We start from the raw sequence: 23,054 nt of genomic DNA, 5'->3' as shown, positions 1-23,054 counted from the left end.
ATTTTATGCTGGCTTTTGAATAATAACAGCTCCCACTGATTTCATGCCTAGTACCTGCCAACCATTATACACATTTTATTTCTAATCCTTACAATAACCTTGCAAAATAGAAAGAAACATTTTACAGATGAGGAAACATGTTTCATGAGGGTAAGTAACTTGCTCAAGTCCAAACTAGAAGCCAGGGTCGTTTGATTCTAAAAACCACCAGACCACATTACCCTCATCTATACTGTGGGGTGTATGAGTCTGTTTTGTTCCTTTCCTTCATGTTTTCATCTTTTTTAATGCGCCTTAATATACTTAAATGATGTCCTGATAACATATGTTGAGACTATTTTTCTATTTTTAATAAATTCCAGGAAGGGGAAGATTTTGATACATAGCATCTGAAGAAGGTTATATCAACATTTATTTCCATGATTTGAGTTTAAAAATTATCTGTCACACTTCCCTTGTCGGCACAGAGAATTATCACTGATGAAACATGTCTTATACTGTATGCATTTTCCTTGGGAGGGTGATACTGATCAGTGTGAATACCCATGTATCACTGGTCATTTTTAGCTCATGTATTCATCTTTTAAAAGATTTTAGTTTGTTGCTAAGCTAATGTTTATTTTGTGCTTTATAGTCTACTTCAACATCAGACACATCGCAAGAGGATCTCGTGGAGAAAAAGTGCTTAACTGAAAAATACACATGTCTCTCCTGCAATAAAGTCTTCTGCCAACCATGGCAGAAATGCATCGACGGGACCTGTATTTGTAAACTTCCTTATCAGTGCCCAAAGAATGGTACCAGGGTGTGTTCAGTTAATGGGAAAAGCTACCCAACTTACTGTCAGCAAAAGAGTTTTGAATGTTTTCGTCCAGAGGCCAAGTTTTTAAAAATGGGAACATGCACAGGTGAAGGTAAGAAAAGCCTAGTTTATTTTGTAAGAAGAAAATTGTCAACTCTATTTTCTATTAGAAAACACTTTTCCTATGAAATGTTATGACGACAACTCAAAATTCTTCTCTAGACCCTCACTAGTAACTGGGGTGATAACTAAAGAAATTAGCGGATCATCAGAGTCTAGCCAGCCCTTGAGTCTAGAGCATGAGGCCCTGAGGCTGGTCCTTCCCCTCAGTGCCTATGCCACCCTCTGCTGCCCAGCCCTTCAGAATTATCCCCACTCTCACTTCGACTTGGCTAAAGGGATTATTCCCAGAGCTGTCGAGTTGGTTCAGAACCCAGTGAAAAGGGCTTTACATGAGACTGGTACTGATATAGAACCCCTTTGGACCCCAGCCCCAATAATTTCTTCCAGCATCCATCCCACCAGTCCCTACCCCTTTCCCTAGCCCCAACCCATCAGCCCTGATCCAAGGTTTAGCTCAGGCCATTGCTGGCCTAGGATATTCCAACCTAGCAAACTTGGCACATCAGATCAGAGAGCTTGTCAAGACTTCATCCATGTGCTTAATGTAGTGAGGAGGGCTGGGACCCTAATATGTAGATTAGTGGAGTGGTTAAAATTTAAGGGTCTCACTGTCAGTCAGATTTAGTTGTCAGCCCCTCCAAGCCCCACCTCGATTATTGCAAACTCTGCGGCCTCTCTGGAATGCAGTTTTCACATCTGTAAAATGTGAGTAACAGCAGTTCCTAACTCATAAGACTCTTGTGAAAATTAAATAACATGATGTGTGTAAAGCTCCGTGAATAGTGCCCAGAGAGTACTCATGAAATTTTAGCTATGACAGCAAACCTTAAGCTCGTTGTCTTCTGATGTGAATTATCACAGACATTTCATGAATATACAGAAGAATGCTTAAAACGTTCTTTTTAAAGTTACCATGACATATGCCAGCACACAGTAGCCTAAATATTTTTGTATTGCTGAGTTAAGATGTTAAGATACTATGGAACAGGAAGAAGAAAGATCCGTAATTGAGTCCATCTCTCTTACTTGTTGGCGAGGACGAAAGCAACTGTGGAGATTATTTTGTCAGGGTCAGACTTCTGTTCTCTTGAGGCATGAAATGCCTTAAATATATGAGAATACATAAACCTTTCTTACATTTTCATTATTTGCTTGGCTAACTTTTAAGAGCACGGATTTTGGAGTCAGATCAATATAGCAGGTTCAGATTCCTGGCTTCAATCCTTGAGCAAGTAACTTAATCTCATGTATAAAAATGGATAAATTTAGATTCCTCATGTGTAAAATTAGGGATAAATATCACCCTAATCTTCATAGGGTTGATATGAGGATTTTATGGTACTTTTTTTTTACAGCTGGGTAGCACAACCACTGACACATAATAAGCCCTCATAAAATGATTGCTTACCATTTGTTAAAATCTTGATGGTGGGTCTTCCCTGGTGGCATAGTGGTTAAGAATCCGCCTGCCAATGCAGGGGACACGGGTTCAATCCCTGGTCCGGGAAGATCCCACATGCCGCCGAGTAACTAAGCCCACGAACCACGACTACTGAAGCCCATGCACCTAGAGCCCATGCTTTGCAACAAGAGAAGCCACCTCAATGAGAAGCCCGTGCACCGCAAGGAAGAGTAGCCCGCCGCTCACCGCAACTAGAGAGAGCCCGTGCCCAGCAATGAAGACCCAATGCAGCCAAAATAAGAAAAAATTCTTCATGGTGTTCAAAGTTAATTAGAAATTATGTATTTTATTACTTTAGAGACTTAAGAGGAGAAAGAGTGCCTGAATATTGCTCTTTTTTTTTTAAATTTTAGAACAATTTAGTGTTTCCTTGAAGAATGAAAAAGGAAGGAATTCAGAAGGAATTGTTGAAGTAAAACTTGTAGACCAAGATAAAAAAATGTTTGTGTGTGGCAAAAGCTGGAGCATTACACAGGCCAACGTGGCCTGCCTTGACCTTGGATTTCAACTGTGAGTGCTTGTGTCACTGAATTTTCCCAGGGCTGATTTTATTATTCCTACTTTTTTTTTTTTGATTACCCTATCTTTCTGTGCCTCAACTTCCTCAACTGTAACCTGAGCATATAAACTGCCTGTCATGAGGATGAAGTGTGTTTATGCTCAACTAGCACTTAGAACACTGCTGAGCACACAAAGTTTGCTCAGGTATCTGGATGCAATCCTTTGCCCATCTGTAGACCTGCAAATACATTCATCATTATCTCTATTCACCTATGATTACGTCCACTCCTTCATACATAATGTTGTTTATATATGCCTTCTCTCTTTTTTTTCTCAACCTTGCAGAGATTTGTCTATTTGATTAGTGTTTTTGATTTTTGTATTTGTAAATTTTCTCATTTCTTTATTTTCATTAACTCTTATCTTTGGCTCTCTCTCTTCTTTTCCCTATTGTATTTTTTCTGATTCTGTTAGTTAAAATGCTTAGCTCATCAATTTTCAGTTTTTCTTATTTTCTAATATAAGCATTTAAGGTACAAATTTCCCTCTAGGTAATGCTTCATCTGCTTGCCATAACCCTCTATAAGTGGGTACTTTATTTATTGTTCAGTTCAAAATATTTTCTAATTTTCAATATAATTTCTTCTTTGACTCATACATAATTTAGAAGTTTCTTTTTTTACATTCCTAATGAGTATATTAGTTTGCTTTTGGTTAACTTTTTTATATAGATTTCCCATTTAATTGTGTGTGTGTGTGTGTGTGTGTGTGTGTGTGTGTGTGTGTGTGTGTGTGTGGTACGCGGGCCTCTCACTGTTGTGGCCTCTCCCGTTGCGGAGCACAGGCTCCAGTCGCGCAGGCTCAGCAGCCATGGCTCACGGGCCCAGCCGCTCCGCGGCATGTGGGATCTTCCCAGACTGGGGCACGAACCCCTGTCCCCTGCATTGGCAGGCAGACTCTCAACCACTGCGCCACCTGGGAAGCCCCCCATTTAATTTTATTGTGGAGAGAGAATGTCTCCACATGATGACAATTGTCTAAATATTTTTTTGAGAATTACTTTGTACTGAGTATATTTTAAATGCTTCATGTGCAGGGTTCTGTATAATAGATGTGTTATCCATTAGAATAAGCAAGCTTATTGATTGCTTTATTCAAATATTTTCCCATTTATTTACTTACAAGTTTTCTATGTTTTTATCTTTTAAGTGTGTCCCTTATAAACAACACATATCTAGATTTTTTTAAAAAAATACAATATGACAATAACTGTCTGAAGAGTTTAGTCCATTTACATTATTGTGATTATTTACATTGTTGAATTTATTTTTCCTATCTTGTTTTGGGCTTATTAGTTACCCTGCTTCTTCTATCCTCTTGTTTCTTCCTTTTTAAGTTTCTATTAGGTTAATAAAGCTGTTGTTGTTGTTTCTTAATCTTCTCCTTTTTCTTCCTCTAATTGGTTTGAAAATTATATACATCCTATTTTCTATTCCTGTAGTGGTTATCTTTACGTTTATACCATGAACCCTTAACTTAGAAAGTCCTTGGCCTCTTCAGGAATAATATCAATACAAAGAATGGCATTACCGTGTCAAGTTTCCAGTATTTTGTTCAACCTTGTTTTTATATATTCCTGAAGTTAATTGCTATCATTATATAATAAGCAGTTATCATCACTTTTGTTCAGTCAGTGCTTACTCAGATGTACCTCATGTTTACCAACTTCCTGGTTTGTTGTTGCTTCTTTCATCTCACTTCTTTGTTCTGGCTTCAATTTTCTTCTTCCTAAACCACATCTGCTAGTAGTTCATTAGTGAGAGTCTCTTATCATTAAATTGAGCCATAGAGTATTTCTTATTTTCGACAGTTTGTGACCTACAACCTATTATTCAACCTAATGGCAAACTCTCTCACTCTTTGATCTCCCAATTTTTGTTCTTATATTTTGTGTAAGCTCATGAACAGACTTCTCTGATTTTAGCCAGTGGGTATTTCCCTTAATTCCTTAAGAGCTCATTGAGGACGTTTATCTAGTACTTTTAGATATTTATAGGTTGAGAGGTTTTTCAGATTATTCACCTGTCAGATTGCACCAAATGGCTCCCATCTGTTCTCATATTTCGATGTGGTTTGGCACAGTTTCATGACCACTATATCTTCATTATGGATCTGAACCTCTTTGTTCCCTTTAATTGCTCTCTTTTTCCCTTTCATTGTAATTTATCTAATATTTATATTGCCATTACTGCTTAATTTTTGTTTACATTTGCCTGATGCATCTTTGCTCAACCTTTTATTTTTAACCCATTTTCCCCATTAACTTCTAGAGAAAAGCAGGGAGCAATTGAATGTTCTGGAAGAATAGCTCACTGTAACTCATCATCTCTAGGATATCGGGTCACTGAGGTAGCCTCTTAGCTACACAAATTCTGAACAAACTGAGAAGTCCAAGCAATGGCACATAGATGTCAAAATATCACTTAATACTGTCAAGACTGAACTGAGGATGTAGCTTAGCATAAAAGCAAAATGGACCTGTTAGAATCAAACTAACTGAACCTCCGTGATGGGCCAACCAGGTAAGACTTAAAGCATTCGGCAGGTGAAGAGGACACAAAAGGAAAAAATGGAAGAGCTGGGCTGACCTTTCCTGGTTTACATTTCCAAAACTCCCTGATAAAATTAATCCACTCCCTTCCTGGAAAGAAGAGGAGTTATGCCACAGAGAGAGGCCAAGAATGACATATCTCAGGTTAGAAAGAAATCAGCAGTGTGGATGAAGAGGCATTCCTCCTTAACAAGAAACAGAGGACAGGAAACCAATATTTGTGGGTGCTTGCCATGTTTTGAAATTTGGCCAGTCAGTTTAAACTGATTGTTTTAGTTAATCTTTGCAAAAACGCAATGAGGTAGTTATATTCCCTGTTACAAGTGAAGATATTGAAGCTCAGAAAATTTAAGCATATTGCCCAATCTATCACCCATATGTAGAAAATAAGAGGAAATTAGTCCCTTACCTCCTACAGTAAAGTTATAAATACAAAGTACTAATTATTCTACCTTACTGTTTCATGTATTTGATTTGCAGAGGTGCTCTTGATACTCAAAGAACAGATCCTCATATAAGTTCCACCGAATGTCTACATGTGCATTGTCAAGGATTTGAGACCAGTTTGGCTGAATGTACTTTTACTAAGGGACTAACTAGCAGTTCCGAGGGTTTGGCTGGTGTGGTGTGTTACACAGGGAGTGCAGGTTAGTGGAGTACTGGCCTGATATTTTCCCTTCCTTCAAGGTTGTTTATTTCACATCAAGTCTGTAGTAAACAAACAAATGACAGATACCTTCTTGCCAGTCACACACAATGGCAAAATCATATTTTGGGTTTTAGAGCTGAAATGGGTGCTTTTGCCCTATTGTACCTTTTTGCCATTCAAATAGTACTTCTATCAGGTTCCTATATGGGAAGTAAAGTTGCTTGACTCCCCTTGGATTCCTTGAACATATGGATTAAAGTTGATGTAGCAAACACAAGTTAATAAAACATTAGCAGAAACTCAGCATCTCCCTCCAGAGGTCCAGCCGATTACACATTCCTTTAAAATGGTTAAGTGACCACATCTGTGCCTCAGGCAATCATTGCCACTTTTCTCCTTCATCCTGACCTTGGAATATTTTAGCCATATGTACAGTATTAAAGACCAATGCCTTTTTTAGTGCTTAAAAAAAAGTACCATCAAAATGTAAACAACACTGCCAAGTAAGCCTCAGGATGGGGGTGGGGGATAAAGTAGTAGCATGAAAGGAATGGATGAGCCCCAGAGTTCGCCAGTGTCAGCAAAGGCTCCTGATTCCCAAATCCCCTACCCCATCTCAGCGAGCAGAGACCTCCACAATAAATGCTGGTTTTCGGAGATTATAAAAGGGCGTCCGTAAGCCAGCTTTGGCATTTAGTTTCCTTATTAATCACATATACTATGTCAATGCTACCACCTATACATTTTATATCATTTTTTATTTGTGCCTGGCTTTATCTTCAGGTCCCCATTATTCCAAACGTGATAAAGGTGTCACCCACAACTCCATAGATTAATTTCACAAAGATAATTCCTACTTTACAGTTTCTCCAACAAACGACTCCTTTCAGTGTGTGAATGGGAAACACATTCCTCAGAAGAAGGCCTGTGATGGTGTCAATGACTGTGGAGACCAGAGTGATGAGTTGTGCTGTAAAGGTAGAAATGAATCTAGCCTTTAAACCCTCAAAAGCATTCTTTTGACTAAGAAAGTAGAAGCAACTTTACCATTGAATTAAGATTCCATCTCATTCCATTTTAAGAATGAAAAAAAACACCCCTCTTGTATTTATGTTTGCACAGAGTGCCGAGGTGAAAGTTTTTTCTGTAAATCGGGTGTTTGTATTCCAAAGCAGTATAAGTGCAATGGTGAGGTGGACTGCATTACTGGAGAAGACGAAATTGGTTGTGAAGGTAATTTAAAGTTTCGTGGTTACTTTTTTTCATTATTTGACCTAGAGGTTTTAGCAGGCTTTGTAATTATTGCCTAGAGCCAATTTGTCAATAGGGACTATAAAATGGCAATTTAATTTTTTAAAATTTTTATTGAAGTATAGTTAATTTACAATGCTGTGTTAGTTTCAGGTGTACAGCACAGTGATTTATATATATATATTCATATATGTATATTCATGTATATATATTCATATATATATTCTTTTTCAGATTCTTTTCCCTTATAGGTTATTACAAAATATTGAGTAGAGTTCCCTGTGCTATACAGTAGGTCCTTATTGGTTATCCATTTTATATATAGTAGTGTGTATATGTTAACTCCTAATTTATCCCTCCCCCCTTCTCTTTAAAAATGGCAATTTCTAACTCAACCTGCCTTCTGCATTTATTAACTGGAATTCTATAGAGAAGAACTATTTTGTTTCCATGAAATTCAGTTCATCGTAGAAAGGCAGAATGATATTTAATTCTTTCCCTTTACTTACCAAGTTTCAAATCAGTGAGTAGGTGCTCATTTCTTTTTGGTGCTCATTGGAAAACCTCCAAAGGTGGAAAATAGTTCCTAGGTACCTACTGTGTCCCACACAGACTGACTTCTTGCTCCCATTGATGCTTTCTGGAGGAAAAAAAATCTCCCTAAGTTAATATATTCATTCATCTACTCAACGGATATTTATTAAGTTCTTACTGTGTGTGCCAGGTCCTGTTCCAGATGCTGGGGTTACAATAGTGAATAACATTTCAAAATCCCTGCTGCCTCATGGATCTTATATTCTAGTGGAGGAAGAGAAATAATAAAGAGAAATAAGTAAAAATATCTAGTAAAATAATAAGTACTAAGAAAAAAAATCAAGCAAGCAAGGAAGATATCAAATGCTCCGGGGAGGGGGGTGGCAGTAAGTTCTGAAATTTTAGGTAAGGCGGCTTGGGAAGGCTCACTCACTATTACTTTTAGGCAAAGCGCCGAAGGAAAAGATGGAGCCAGCCATGCAGACGTCTGTGGAAGAGTATTCTAGGCAAAGGCAACAACCAGTGCAGTGTTCCTAAGACAGGACCATTCCAGTATGTTTGAGAGCCAATCAGCAAGGAGGCTAGTGTGGCGGGTGTTCCAGGTGGGGTTAGTGGGTTAAAAGACCAACAGTGGAAGAGGTTGGAGCGCTGCTTGGGTGGAAGATCAGGGCAGATCCATCCAGTGAGGCCTGTTAGTGAGTGAAATTGGGTCTCTAAGCAGAGGAACAGCATGATCTGACTTACATTTTAAATCACGATTACCCTGGCTGCTGGGTGGGGAATAGGCTGTAAGAGGGCGAGGGGCGAAGCAGGGCAACCAGTGAGGAAGCTACCGCAGTAATCCAGGGAAGAGATGATAGTAACTAGGATAAGTTGGTAGGAATGGAAATGATGAGAAGCAGTCAGATTCTGGATATGTTTTGAAACTAGAGGCAAAAAGATTTGCTGGTAGATTGGATGGGGGTGTGAGAACAAATGAGCAGTCAAGGATGGCTCCAGGGGCTTTGGCCTGAGAATGGAAAGGATGGAGCTGCTTTCTTCAAAGATGGGAAGGCTGCAGGAGGCGTGTGGGTCCTTGAATCCACCTCACTTATGGAACAAATCCAGTGGTGCGCTGGTAAATGTTTAACAGTCAGCTTTGAAGAGGGACAGGGACTCCCTGATTTGTAGCTTTTGCTAATTTCTGGGGTGTAAATTACTCCCACCATGGGTGATTTCAAGCCATTGACATGATGTCACAGAACACAAACTGGGAAGTGACACAGCAGCCTCCTGTGTAGTAGTAAAGTCCGTGTCAGGACACCACTGAATTACTGTTAATGGTTTATTGTAGTTTTTTGTACTCGTCTTACCTTTCCTTCTCAACAGCAAACACCTTTAAAACAGGATCAAATTATGTTTACGTTCCAAATGTCCCAGGTAAAGTGCCTTCCACATAAGCATTAAATAAATGTTGAAGATATGTATGGATAAGTTAATTGATATTAATTATATCATGTATAATTGCTTGGTATGCCAAGTATTTATTTGACTTTAATGAAATTTTGTTTAATTTTCCATTGATATCAGTTCTTAAAAGACACACTTTTTAGGATTTCAAATCACGTTAATTTTTTTGAAGGGTATAAAGCAGTTGAGCAAAATACTTTAATGTTGGTTAAATGTATTGAAATCCTTAGTGAAGAGAGGAGAGAAAGAAATTTCAAAAAATTTTTCAGGGAGGAAGACAGTGCCCTGACTTTTGCCAGTGAAGCTTAATAGCTTCCCTCACCCTCAGTTTTACTGAGATATAATTGACATATAACACTGTAGAAGTTTAAGGTGTACAGCATGAGCTTGACTCATATATTGCAAAATTATTACCAAAATAAGTTTGGTTGATATCCATCACCTCATATAGTTACAATTCTTTTTCCTTGTGATGAGAACTTTCAGGATTTACTCAAAGCAACTTTCAAGTATACCATACAGCAGTGTTAACTATCGTCACCGTGCTAGTGACGTCACTAGCCCCAGCGCTTATTTACCTTACAACTGCAAGTTTGTACCTTATGACCACCTTCACCCAGTTCCCCACCTTCACCCAATCCCCTAGCCCCCAACCCCTGCCTCTGGTAGCCACAAATCTGACCTCTTTTTCTATGAGTTTGGATTTTTTAGATGCCATATGTAAGTGAAACCATACAGTATTTGTCTCTCTCTGAAGCTCTACAGTTTGATTTCACTGCTGCAGTATAATAATATTTTGGGTTTCCTCTCCACCTCCTCCTCTTCTTCCCCTCTCCCTCCCTCTCCTCCTCCTCAGAATTCATTAGTTTATCAGAAAAAAAAAAAAGAATCCTACTGCAAGGGAATAACTACAACATAAAGCTTACTTTTAGTATTAATTTCTTGAATCCATATCAAAAATACATTTTGTCAACTGTCATTGTTACTTCACTGTATCCATCTTTAGAGTGAGCTCCGCTTTGTATTTCAGTAATGATTCTGATTTTTCCCTCTCTGAGAAAGAGCAAGTGAGAGCAGAGATGTGAAATAAATATATTAATATATTCATTGATCTCTCCTTTCAGGGAACAGATCAGAATTACTAAACCAAGGGAGGTTTGGAGTATACCTTAATTTCATTTATCCTTTATAAACCCACTTTTTATTAATATAAGTTAAAAAGAGTAAATAAATTTTGTTTAACTATATAATAAGTCTGCTGTTGGGTATGTATTCAAATATATCTAAAATACAAATCTCTTTTTAAGACTCAAGTTAAAATGATTTCCTTGCTGTGGCGAAACTGGTGTGCGTTTAAATGTAGGACAAAACATTTGTTAGGCAGTATTAAAAATCAAAGTATTTGTTTGTGCCCACAAAAAATGGCATACTGTGGTTCCCTTTCATCTTTTTGTAAATATTAAAGTTGTTATACTATTACTGAAATATTAATGATTAGTGTATATTTAATTCAAGTGAAAATGATCTCTGCTTTAGTGAGTTTTTTGTTTTGTTTTTAGGAACCGGACATCCTGAAATTAAAGGTAAATCTCTTTTTACAATAGATTTAAATAAATAAATTTTGTAAATTTATATTACAAAATTGAGAAGAAGAATAAGGTGTTCTAGCTTGAAATGGTATGCATTTTTTTTCCAAATAAAAATTATCCTTTGCTGTGGTAAGTTTTCTGGTTTTGTTCTTTTTCAGGCGCTTTACATATGGCTCAAGGTAAAAAATTTATTAAATTCTCGGGATATTGCCGAAGTGAAACAAAATACAAGCAAGCACTGCTATTATCTTATATTTTAAGGTAACTATTAACTGAGGATGACATAACCAGTTTTAACATTTGTTTAGGCACAGTGGCCTTCCCCCCCCCCACACCCCGCAGTGTGGTAAACTTTCATTCTCACACTCCCCCGTTCACAGCCTGCTAGCCAAAAACCACCCAAGGCGCATTCCCTGCACATTTCACTTCTGCCAAATACCCTTCTCTTCCTTTGCTTTTTCCCCCAAACCAAGGCAGCTCCTGAAGAAATTGTCACCAGAGAAAAGATAACATCTTTTTATGACAGTATTTTCTTATTTGCTTTTGTAACAGATATCCCGAAATCTTCCAGCTCTTTGGGGTCTTCCCTTTCTTCATTATTCATATAAAATGACTACTAAAAGTTTACGATCCTCCTTAGGGTTCCTGAGTGACTTTTATATGCTCAAGATCAGCCCTGTTCTAAATGGCAGTTTCAACTATTTCTTTGTATTCCCTCCGTCTTGTCATTTTGCCCTCCAAGGCTGCTGTCCTTTTTGTTTTGGTTTGGTTTGGTTTGGTTGTTTCCTCTTCTTTATTCCTGTTCACCTTCCCTCCTTCTTGTCCTTCCTTCCTTCCTAGTTTCAGACCTCAGGGGCAAAGAGATGACTTAATGATATTCCTTAGCTCATTGCACATGATCATCTCTGTCCAGGCCAGCCCCTTCTCTCGCTTTCTTTATTCTCCTTTATTCCTATACCTTACTCCCATTCCCCGTAAGCAACCATTTTAATGTGATTTAATGTGTATGTCTTTTTGTTTGTATATATTCTTATCCAGTGTGTACTGTTATCTTGTGAGCATACATTTGTAATTCACATAGTATTGTGTTCTAGATCTTATATTTCCTTTTTATCTTTTCACAAAGCGTTACGTTTTTAAGATCTGTCCGGGTTGCGATGTTCCCATCTCATCTGTTGCTTCTCCCTGCCACATGATAAAACACTGTGGTGTTCATCTTTCACAAGTGACTCTCTACCTTCTCAGTAATGGACTCTCAGCCCGCACTCACAGTGCAATGAATATCCTCTCCTTAAGGATGTGTGGGAGGATTTCTTTGAGACATCTAGCTGGGCCAAGAATTGTTGGGTGTCGGGGTATGCCTCTACTGAATCTGACAAACTAGTGCCTGCTCGTTCTCTGGCTGAGTGGTCCTCACCTCCACCGACAACACCCAAGGGCTTGCCTCAAACCCACTAACATTTAGTACTATGCAGCTTTCTAATTTTGCTAGTCTCATAGTCTCAAGTGATATGGCATTGTTTATTAATTTGAATTTTTGTCGTAACCAATGATTTGGGGTTCTCTTCATATGCATACAAGCTTTTTAAGTTTCCTCTTCCTTTTCTTTCTTCTGTCCTTTATCCAGTTCACATCTTTTGCCTCATTTCATATTGGGGCTTCAGTCTTCTTTCTTGTTGCATTCTAGATATTAATCCATTTTCAGTTTTAGACATGCAAATACCTTCTTCCATTCTGTCACCCATCTATTAACTTTAGCCAAGATTAAAGATTAAATTTAATCTTTAAATGTTTAAATCTTTATTTAATCGAAGTCATTGACTGTTTTTCTTAGAGTCTGTGCTTTTGGAGTTTTATGCTGGTCTTCTAGTATCCAGTATATCTCAGCTACGCTGGACTTTCCCCATCTTCCTTTGTTAAGCATTTAATATGAAGTCTTCTCTTTGGTTCACGTTGCTCCTTTTGTGAAAGCTCTGAGCAGAAAATAACCTAGATGTGTAGCATAACAGATACATGTATCTCTCTCCCAAAAAGAAGTTGGGAAATCCAGTGATAAAACACAGGATTGCTGCAGCAAAGTAACATTGCCCCTCTGGGCTGCAACCTCATCCAAGACAAAACAACATGTTGCGGGAATTCACCTTTGAATCCTCAGGTCAAAGAACTGATGATCCTGTCCATGACTGAAATGTTCTAGGACAGCAGAGTGAAGATGGAATCATCCCATATAACTTCAAGCAAAGGTCTAAGAGTAAAAAAGGAAGAAGAAAGAATGTGTTTCTGTTTTTCTTTTTGTTTAACTTTCGACTTCTGCATCCCAGATGACTAATAATAATTATGCCTAATACTGAAACCAATTAAACATTGCATGACCCCTGTTAAGAGGTGCCTTATTATATATACAAAATGAGAAGACCCTTTTTAATGTCAGCTCAGGACTATTTCGGTCAGTGTCTATAACTGCTCCCTACCTTATATAAAGACCTTGCAGGGCTTCCCTGGTGATGCAGTCTTTGAGAATCTGCCTGCCAATGCAGGGGACATGGGTTCGAGCCCTGGTCTGGGAAGATCCCACATGCCGCGGAGCAACTGGGCCCGTGAGCCACAACTACTGAGCCTGCGCATCTGGAGCCTGTGCTCCGCAACAAGAGAGGCCGCAATAGTGAGAGGCCCGCGCACCACGATGAAGAGTGGCCCCTGCTCACCGCGACTAGAGAAAGCCCTCACACAGAAACGAAGACCCAACACAGCCCAAAAAAAGAAATTAATTAATTAATTTTTTAAAAAATAAAAAGACCTTGCAAACGCAGAGTTGAAAGAGATGCTTTTCTTCTCTGAACCGGGCATTTCGCCTGCTCTAAATGCAGAACTCTGCAGCACCATGAGTCTAACCATTCACTTGTGCCCACAGACACCTCTAGTTTGTGCCTGAAAATTTTCTTTCATAGTTCATCTTGAGCCTTCACAATTACCTAGCTATAGAAAGGAAATAAGATTTTGTAGTGTCCTTTTTAAAGGTAGGACAAGGTTTAGACAGATAATTATTATCAAAGTTTAAATGATTTTAATGATTTAATTCTTACTATAAACACAATATTAAACATTGGAACTTTTGTTTGATTATAGAAGAAACAGAAATGTTGACTGCTGATATGGATGCAGGTAAGTTAGCATTATTCTTTTTCACTGGTGCTTCACTGGTTAAATTTGCATTTTAATGTTATTTGCATTTGTGTATGTATGCATATATGCAATATAATTGATTCAAGCAACAATTACCTTTGATATCAACTTAAATAGAAAAAAATAACATTACTGCTTTCCTTATCATTTTTAAGAAAAACAAGCATAAATGCTTCTTGAGAACTGCTTTTAAAATGGGTTAATTCATATGGCTAGTTTTGAAATGAAAACAACACTCTAGTCCTACAAAAGATTTTTCTATTTGTTATGAGATTTGTTAGGTCAGTTTTGTCAAAAACAACCTGATTTCAAGTGTGACCCAGGACATACATTTTGAAATAGAAAAATAATAGATGTTAATTGAATGAACCTGCTCTTTTGCAATATTTTAAACCATGATAACAGGAGGTCTGTGAAGATCTGTATCTTGGCCAATTCTGCACTGAGGGCCAAATTTAATTAAAGTATTAAGTTTCTGGGAAGACAGTAATTGATAAGAGCTTTTGAGTCAGACTGACTTGTATTAAATCCTGACTCAGTTATCTGTTAGTTGTGTGACCTTAGGTGAGTAACAAGCTCAAATGCAAATTAGGAATGAAGTATCTCCCTATTTTAGGAGGTTTGAAAACTGAAGTTCATGTAAGACTGCCTTCCAATTGCCAGGCCCCAAAACTATCAACAATTTTTTTAAAATCAGGCAATGAGTGAAAGATTTAGATCTCAACGCTACAGATACCAGTTAGAGGGATTTCCAGCAAAGGCCCTTTATTTTCTACTCAAGGTAACATTAATTTTCAGATACTACCCAAGCTGGTTTCATAGTCCTCAAATGATGGGGTCCCTCTTCTTTCAAAGGTCCAAGCAGAAATTTAAAATTTATCATCACACTCTTCCCCCAACACAGTTCTTAGGATGAATGGGACTCCCTCCAAAATCTTTTATCCACATTTGTTCCCAACTTCTCTCCCTTGAGGACCTACCTCCTTCTTATATGTTCAAAGTAATTGAGAGTGATATTAATTTTCCTTTCTCATTTGGGATTGCAGAAATTTTTGTGACATGATAAAATAGAGCGAGAGAATAAGAAGAGCATCTTATACTTTTACTTTCTTCCTTTGTCATGAATTCTCTTGCAAATTCATGTCTTAAGCCTTGCTCTACCATGTCTCCCAGTGACAAACGTGCCTTGTCTGAGTGCTCACAGAGGAAGGAAATATCATCACAGGTCAAGCGGCTACAAACACAACCCCCCTCCCAGCCCACTGATCCTGGATTGTCCAGGGGTTCCTGGCACATTACCTCTCAGGGTTAATATGATGATTAAGTGATATAAACTATATACAAAGTACTTAACATGGAGCCTGACAGAAAGTACTCAACTTTAACATCATTAATGTTAATATTATTGGAAAGAGTCCCAATATAAACAGCCTCTAAAAAGTAAAAACTATGAAAGTAAGAAGCTGGAGTTCTGCATGTGACCCCCGTCCTGAACTGTCATGGTAGCAATGCCTGGGCATGTGGCTTCTCTTATCTTCCAGAGGCTGGTAAATGTTTAACCCCTCAGGCAGCCTCTTTCAGCCACTGGTCCACCTTGGGCAGAACTTCAGAGAATCAAGCCAATTTTAATATTAAGCCAGAATTTTTAAGCAAGGTGAATAGCACAGTTTAGCAGCCAAAATAATTTACTAATGAATCTGGCCTGTTTCCTATTAGTTGTGACTCTGCTGTTTTTATGGCATAGATAATCAAGAAGTTTGCCCAGAAGGTAATGGTTTCAAAATCATAATGATACAATCTCTTCCTTTCTTAAAGAAAGAAAATGGATAAAATCGTTTTTCCCTAAACTGTCCTGCGGAGTTAAAAACGGCCCGCACATTCGAAGGAAACGAGTCGTAGGAGGAAAGCCAGCAAAAGTGGTAAACCCGCACAAAAAGTTATAATGTCACTTCCCAGGAGCAGCCCAAGTTTGAAAACATAAAGGTGGGGGTGGAATGTGGTAATTCCAAGAGACTGAGAGTCTTGCAACGGAAATATCTTCGAGCCACCTGTCTGGGAGGATGGAGGTGACCACACAAATGTCTTTACAGGGAGACTTCCCGTGGCAGGTGGCAATTAAGGAAGGTGAGAAAATCAACTGTGGAGGAATTTATATCGGTGGCTGTTGGATTCTGACTGCTGCACATTGTGTCAGGTAAAAAAATATCTCCAGTAGATGTTGGATTTCCTGAAACAATGAAGTTAGGTAATAGAGATTGTGGCAGGTGATAAATAAAAACATATATAGGAAAAATCATTGACAAGTTCCACTCTATTATCTGCTAAACGCCCTCTGTTATTCATGACCGGGATCCCAGAGGCCAACTCCCCAGAACCCACTGTGTTCTCCTCACACCAAACTGTTGATCCCAGCTGGCAAGGGCAGATCAAACCTGTAGGTACCAAATTATTTCATTTGGCTCATTTGCATGGATCAAGGTCAGCTTGGAGAACAGGTTCAGAATTCTGCCCTCAGTTATGACCTTTAGAATGAATGAAACACCATTTATTGAGCACCTCTTACAGACCAGATACTGTGTCCAGCACTTTCATATATGTTATTTAGTTTTAGTATGCTTAACGGTCCTAAGAGGTAAATATTATTCCTCCCATTTTCTAGATAAGCAGACTGAGACTAGAAGTTACATAACTTGGCTAAAGCAACACTACAAGTCAGTTGCAGAGCCAGGGTAAAATCAAGTTCAACGTATCTGACAGTAACTTAGATGAAGGCCTGCTTAGAAAATCTGCAGGTGACCCGAAGTTGAGAGAGATAGGAAATCTGTTGAATGACACCCATAAAAATCCTCATGGATTGGAGCTATGCACCACCTCTAATTTCTTCCTTCTGAATGACCCTTTTCTCTTGGCTTCTGTTACACAACACTCTCCTGGTTTTCTACCTACCTCTCTGGTCATACCTTCTCTGCCTTCTTTGCAGCTTCCTCCTCCAGTGACTAAGCATTGTTGCTTACGTGAAATACCTGAGTTCCTCAAGGTGTATCCTGGCTTCCTCTCCTCTTCTTACTTCTTCTTCCTAAAGTTATCTGTACTTTAAAATACCACCATATGCTGATGCAACGATATTTCCAGCCTAGACCTCTTCTCCAACCCTGACCCTACAGTACACTGACTATCTTGGCTCTATCAGAAGTAAATCAAATTCAAAAGGTCTAAGACGGAGCTCATGGTATGCCCCTTCCCCCAGATATGGTCCTGACCCAGTGTTCCCTATCTCAGCAAATGACAGCACCATTCATCTAGCTACACGGGGCAGAAATCTAAAAATCTTCACACTTCACTCCCTCAACCCTACCATAGCTCAGCCAGTATATCACCGACTCCAGATGGCATCTTTAATTTCCAATTATTTAATTCTCTAAACTTCTTTCCATCTCCACTATTACCCTGCTCCCACCTCTCTCCTGGATTATACCAACCGATTCTGAATTGGCTTACCCACAATCATTTTGCCCAGCACTGCCCCCATCTATCCATTGCCTACTGTGCAGCAAGAGTAGCTCCATATCTGTTTTTGACCACTTCCCACTTAAAATTCGACGGCTTTGCATTCCTCTTGGGATAAAAAACTAAACAAATGTTTAACACAGCTCATCAGGCCCCAAGTGATGTGACCCCTATTTACCTTTGCCGATCTTGTCTTGCCCCACAGTGTCACTTCTTGCCCCTATTCCACCTGCTCTGGCCTTCTTTCCATTATTCAAGTGTACCTTGCTCCCTGCTGCAAAGAGACCTTCACATATGGTTTCCCATGCCTGAAAGCATCTTTCCTACCTTGTTTCCCTAGTTAGTGCTACTCGTTATTCAGATCTCAGCTCAATCCTCACTTCCTCAGGGAACCTTCCCCCACTCCCTAAAGTCTAAGCCCTCCTGATATGTTCTCAGAACCCACATGCTGTGAGTTCCCTCACTTTTTACAGTAGAATACATATCTTCACTGGTGTGATTATCCATTTAATGCTGCATCCTTTCCTAGACCCTGAGTTCCATGAAGGCAGGAACTATTTCTGATTTGCTCATTTCTGCATCCCAGTGGCTAACACAGTGCCTGGTAATAGTAGGTACACACTAAATATTTGTTAAGTAAATTGAATGGATTAACAGTTAAACGTTGAACAATATTCAGGACATCTGATCCTGAAAAACACCAAAAGTAATATGAAACACAGCATTCTTGGATCTCTAAGTTTAAATAAAAGCATCCTGAACACTCATTAGTTCCTAGGACATCACTGTTTAACTGTAAGGTGATTCCCTGAGAAAGTGATGGTAGACACCCAATTTGCTGGAAACCACAAGGTGAAAATTGATATGAAAATAGAGTGAGGCATCGGGACAGGCAATATTTAGCCCATTCACCATTTCAACCAAATTCTAAAACAGCTGCTGTGTTCCAGGTATAATACTCAACACAGGCATCTATCTATAGATGATAAGACCCTATCTTTGACTTCAGGTAGCACAAACAGGAAGAAAGGCTTGTGAGCAAATAAATACAATGCAAAGTTAGGATGAAGTCAGTTTTAAAGGTCAGAATGATGACTGCTGTTGTCTTCACCCTGGGAACCTCTGGGGTTCTGTGCTCTGACTCCCTATTTCCTCAAGCACATTTCTTGCCAGATGCTCTCTGGTATCTGCTTAAACACCTTCAGTGCCGGTGCTCTTACTTCAGAGGCAGCCAACTCATTCTACTTCTGGCATATCTGGTAGTTAGTAAGATCTTTATGTCCCTAATATTGAGCAGTTAGATGAACTATTCCTCTCTTCATTTACCCACGGACTTTAATTCTGTCCTGAGAAAATTTAATTGCACTGCTTCATGACAGCAAAGATTTAAAAAAAAAATCCGGGAAAATGAAAAACTTCCTTAAAAAGGGAGAATTTAAAGATGAAGCATCGGAAGTCCAAATTATAGTTGTTTTTTTTTCCTCAATATATTTATTTCCCTTTTCCTTTCTGTTACAGAGTCAGCAAAATTCATCGTTACCAAATATGGACATCATTTACAGACTTCTTAAATCCTGACTCTCAGATAGCTGTTCAGTGGGTAAAGCAAATTATTATCCACGATAAGTACAATGGAGCCACCTACCAAAATGACATAGCTTTGATTGAAATGAAAAAACACCCAAGCGGAAAAGAATGTGTGTTGCCTCATTCCATCCCTGCCTGTGTCCCCTGGTCTCCCTATCTATTTCAACCTAATGATAAATGCATCATTTCTGGCTGGGGTCGAGATAAAGGTATGTTTTACAGTTCGTTAATCAGAATCCAGGGGCTGAAAAATGAATAGGAATAGAAGTGAATAAGAGCTAATCGCCTAGTGTTCAGAGAGAAACATTGCATCAAATCTAGAAAAGTGAGTGTCCAGCCAAGGCCAGCTTATGGGCATGGAACCTGTGTGGTTGCCCAGCACCCTGGGCTCTGGGCACAGAAGAGCCTTGTGCTTGGTGTACTGCTCTATTGTCACCATCAAGAAATTCTTAATAATTTTTGCAGGGGCCCTACCTCACATTTTCAATTTTCACTTGGTTCTGCAAATTATGTAATTGATCCTGACCTAGAGTTTCAAAGGATACCTATACTCTGTGATATAGAATATACATTGAGGGGTAACCATTCACCAAGAAAAAAATAGAGTGACAGGGGACATATAGCATGGACTTTCTGGATTTGTTGGAATGATATGGATGAAAGATAAAAAGGTTTTCAAAGGGATAGTCATAGTATATGCCGAGTCAGTGATCCCACAACCCTTCAGCTCTCTCTGCTGCCCTCCCCTATTCTCCATGCCTCACACCTACTCATCCCACAAAGAGAAAGAGAACATAAAGAATTCATTCTTTGAACTTCTAAGAAGACTTGAGGTGAAAATTCATATGAATAAGAGTTTTAGACCCTTAGGGACAAATTATTAGCAAGACATGCTAAATTGGAGATAGATTAGAATTAATTTAGGCAATGCTTTTCCCTTCGTCTAGAAGTCAGCCTAGAAATTTAGCTTCCTTTTGACCTCTTAAACTCTCTTTGTAAATAAATTCACTGCATAAGTCTAATAGACTCCTATTCCAACACATTCTTTATAATTGCCATATTGAAAAGTATAAAATATGCATGTAAATGAACCTGGATTTGTGGTATGTTTGAATACCCAAGATTTACAAAATACTGAAATTTTATTAGTAATTAATTCATCCAGAAAGTACTATGTCCTTATATTCGTTCTTTTTTTAAATTAAGTTTTTTATTGGAGTATAGTTGATTTACAATGTGTGAATTTCTGCCATACAGCAAAGTGAATCAGTTATATATATACATATGTCCACTCTTTTTTAAGATTCTATTCCTATATAGGTCATTACAGAGTATTGTATAGAATTCTCTGTGTTATACATTAGATTCTTGTTAGTTATCTATTTTATATATAGTAGACTTTATATGTCTACTATGTCATATGTCAATCCCAATCTCCCGATTTATCTATCCCTCCCCCCCTTTCCCCTTGGTAACCATAAGTTTGTTTTCTACATCTGTGACTGAATTTCTGTTTTGTAAATAGGTTCATTTGTAGCATTTTTTTAGATTCCACATATAAGCAATATCATGTGATATTTGTCTTTTTCTGACTTACTTCACTCAGTATGACAATCTCTAGGTCCACCCATGTTGCTGCAAATGACATTATTTCATTCTTTTTATGGCTGGGGAATATTCCATTGTATATATGTATCACATCTTCTTTATCCATTCCTCTGTCTATGGACATTGAGGTTGCTTCCATGTCCTGGCTATTGTAAATAGTGCTACAATGAACACTGGAGTGCATGTATTCTTTCGAATTATGGTTTTCTTCAGATATGCCTAGGAGTGGGATTGCTGGATCATATGGTAGCTCTATTTTTCATTTTTTTTAAGGGGTCTCCATACTGTTCTCCATAGTGGCTGTACCAATTTTTATTCTCACCAACAGTGCAAGAAGTTTCCCTTTTCTCCACACCCTCTCCAGCATTTGTTGTTTGTAGATTCTTTGATGATGGCCATTCTAACTGGTGTGAGGTGATACCTCATTGTAGTTTCAATTTGCATTTCTCTAATAATTAGTGATATTGAGCATCTTCTCATGTGCCTCTTGGCTGTTTGTTTTTTTAATATCAACATTTTAATATTTTATGTTATTTTATTTTGGCTGCACCTTGCGGCTTGTGGGATCTTAGTTCCCCAACCAGGGATTGAACCCCGGCCTTTGGCAATGACAGTGCAGAGTCGTAACCACTGGACAGCCAGGGAACTCCATGTTCTGTTTTTTAAAAACTTTTATTATGTACATTCACATGTACTCACAAAAGTAGAGATAAAAGTAAAACAAACCTACCTTTCCTCACTGCAGTTTTCACAGTTATCAACATTCCACCATTCTTGTTTTAGCTCACTGAATTGATCACAATCACAATAGGATAATTAGGAAAGCTTATTCATAGAGGAGTTAATAACAAAGATGTAGATGGGAGGTTGGGGAACCACAAGGGCTATGCAGGAACCCAGGACTAACAGTACCAGAACTGAGACCTTTCCTGGATCTGAAGGTATAAGGTGAAGGAGAAGTTACCAGAAGGAGAAAGAGTCTTAGGTAAAGCAGGCTACCTTGAGAGAAGTAATGACCTTGGGTTGAAGGTTATAGCCAACCCAAATCTCACTATCCTCTCTCCTTCCCTCCTTCCCTTCTGCTGGAGTCCTCTGCTGGAAAGCAGCTGGAAACCAGAGGTGAAGGCATTCCTATCGAGGCAATCCCTCCAGCTCAGGCTCTCAGGGCAGAGGGCAGACCATTGAAGGGGGGTGGAGAAAGGATCCGAAAGAAAAATCAGGAGCTTTTCAACATATTCCCCCACATGCACTTATTTTTTCCTGCAGCATATCAAATCAAATCCCAGCTATCATGTAATTTTACCCATGAATACTCCAGTATACATGTTTACCAGGAAAGGACTTAAAAAACAAAAACAAAACCACAACACCCTTCATACCCAACAAAATAAAAATGATTCCGTAATATCGTCTAATAACCAGCTGTGTTGAATGTGCCTTAATTATTTACAAAAAATTTTTACGGGCTTCCCTGGTGGCGCAGTGGTTGAGGGTCCGCCTGCCGGTGCAGGGGACGCGGGTTCGTGCCCTGGTCCGGGAGGATCCCACATGCCGCGGAGCGGCTGGGCCCGTGAGCCATGGCCGCTGGGCCTGCGCGTCCGGAGCCTGTGCTCCGCAATGGGAGAGGCCGCGACAGTGAGAGGCCCGCATACCGCAAAAAAAAAAAAAAAAAAAAAAAATTTTTACAATCAGATTATTTCCATTGGGATCCAAACAAAGTGCACACATTGCATTCAGTGGCTATTTTTCTTAAATCTCTTTTAATCTAGAACAGTTACCTCTTCCTTTTATTTAAAACGCATTTATTTTAAATGGAACTGGGTCATTTTTATTTTAGAATTTCCACACCTTGAGTTTGGACGATTGTATCCTTGATGTGGCATTTAACATGTGCTTCTATTCCATGTATTTTCTATAAACTAGTAGATATATTCTTATGCACTGATTTATTTATTAATCAAATGTGATTCAACACATTTATTGAGCCCTTTCTGTGAGTGCAAGATAGTAAGGCTAAAGTGCTAAGATCTCACTGATGAAAAATATGGACCCAGCCAACACACAAGAGGTGCTGAGGCTACGAAAGTGGGACGGCGAAGGCCAGCTCTCGAGGGGCTTACGGTACAGAGGCGCCATCACACGTGAATGCCACCACCAGACAGCAGAACGTGACAGAGGCTTCAAGAAGCATACAAAAC

At 38.8% G+C, this 23,054-nt stretch overlaps 1 protein-coding gene across 2 annotated transcripts in view; it reads left to right on the top strand.

Annotated features, from left to right (window-relative positions):
- CFI (complement factor I) overlaps positions 1-23,054 on the top strand; it is a 43,923-nt gene that overhangs the window by 13,033 nt on the left and 7,836 nt on the right. For both annotated transcript variants that reach the window (XM_067036482.1, XM_067036481.1), the window contains exons 3-13: positions 635-914; positions 2,741-2,897; positions 5,980-6,146; positions 7,013-7,126; positions 7,271-7,381; positions 10,942-10,965; positions 11,130-11,150; positions 14,098-14,133; positions 15,970-16,073; positions 16,245-16,348; positions 19,180-19,457. In XM_067036482.1, the coding sequence (XP_066892583.1) occupies positions 635-914; positions 2,741-2,897; positions 5,980-6,146; positions 7,013-7,126; positions 7,271-7,381; positions 10,942-10,965; positions 11,130-11,150; positions 14,098-14,133; positions 15,970-16,073; positions 16,245-16,348; positions 19,180-19,457 (1,396 nt within the window). The remainder of the gene's footprint in view (positions 1-634; positions 915-2,740; positions 2,898-5,979; positions 6,147-7,012; positions 7,127-7,270; positions 7,382-10,941; positions 10,966-11,129; positions 11,151-14,097; positions 14,134-15,969; positions 16,074-16,244; positions 16,349-19,179; positions 19,458-23,054) is intronic.

Source organism: Kogia breviceps, chromosome 6 (genome assembly GCF_026419965.1).
Source record: "Kogia breviceps isolate mKogBre1 chromosome 6, mKogBre1 haplotype 1, whole genome shotgun sequence".
Classification (NCBI taxonomy): domain Eukaryota; kingdom Metazoa; phylum Chordata; class Mammalia; order Artiodactyla; family Physeteridae; genus Kogia; species Kogia breviceps.
This window is presented reverse-complemented; position numbering and strand designations above follow the sequence as displayed.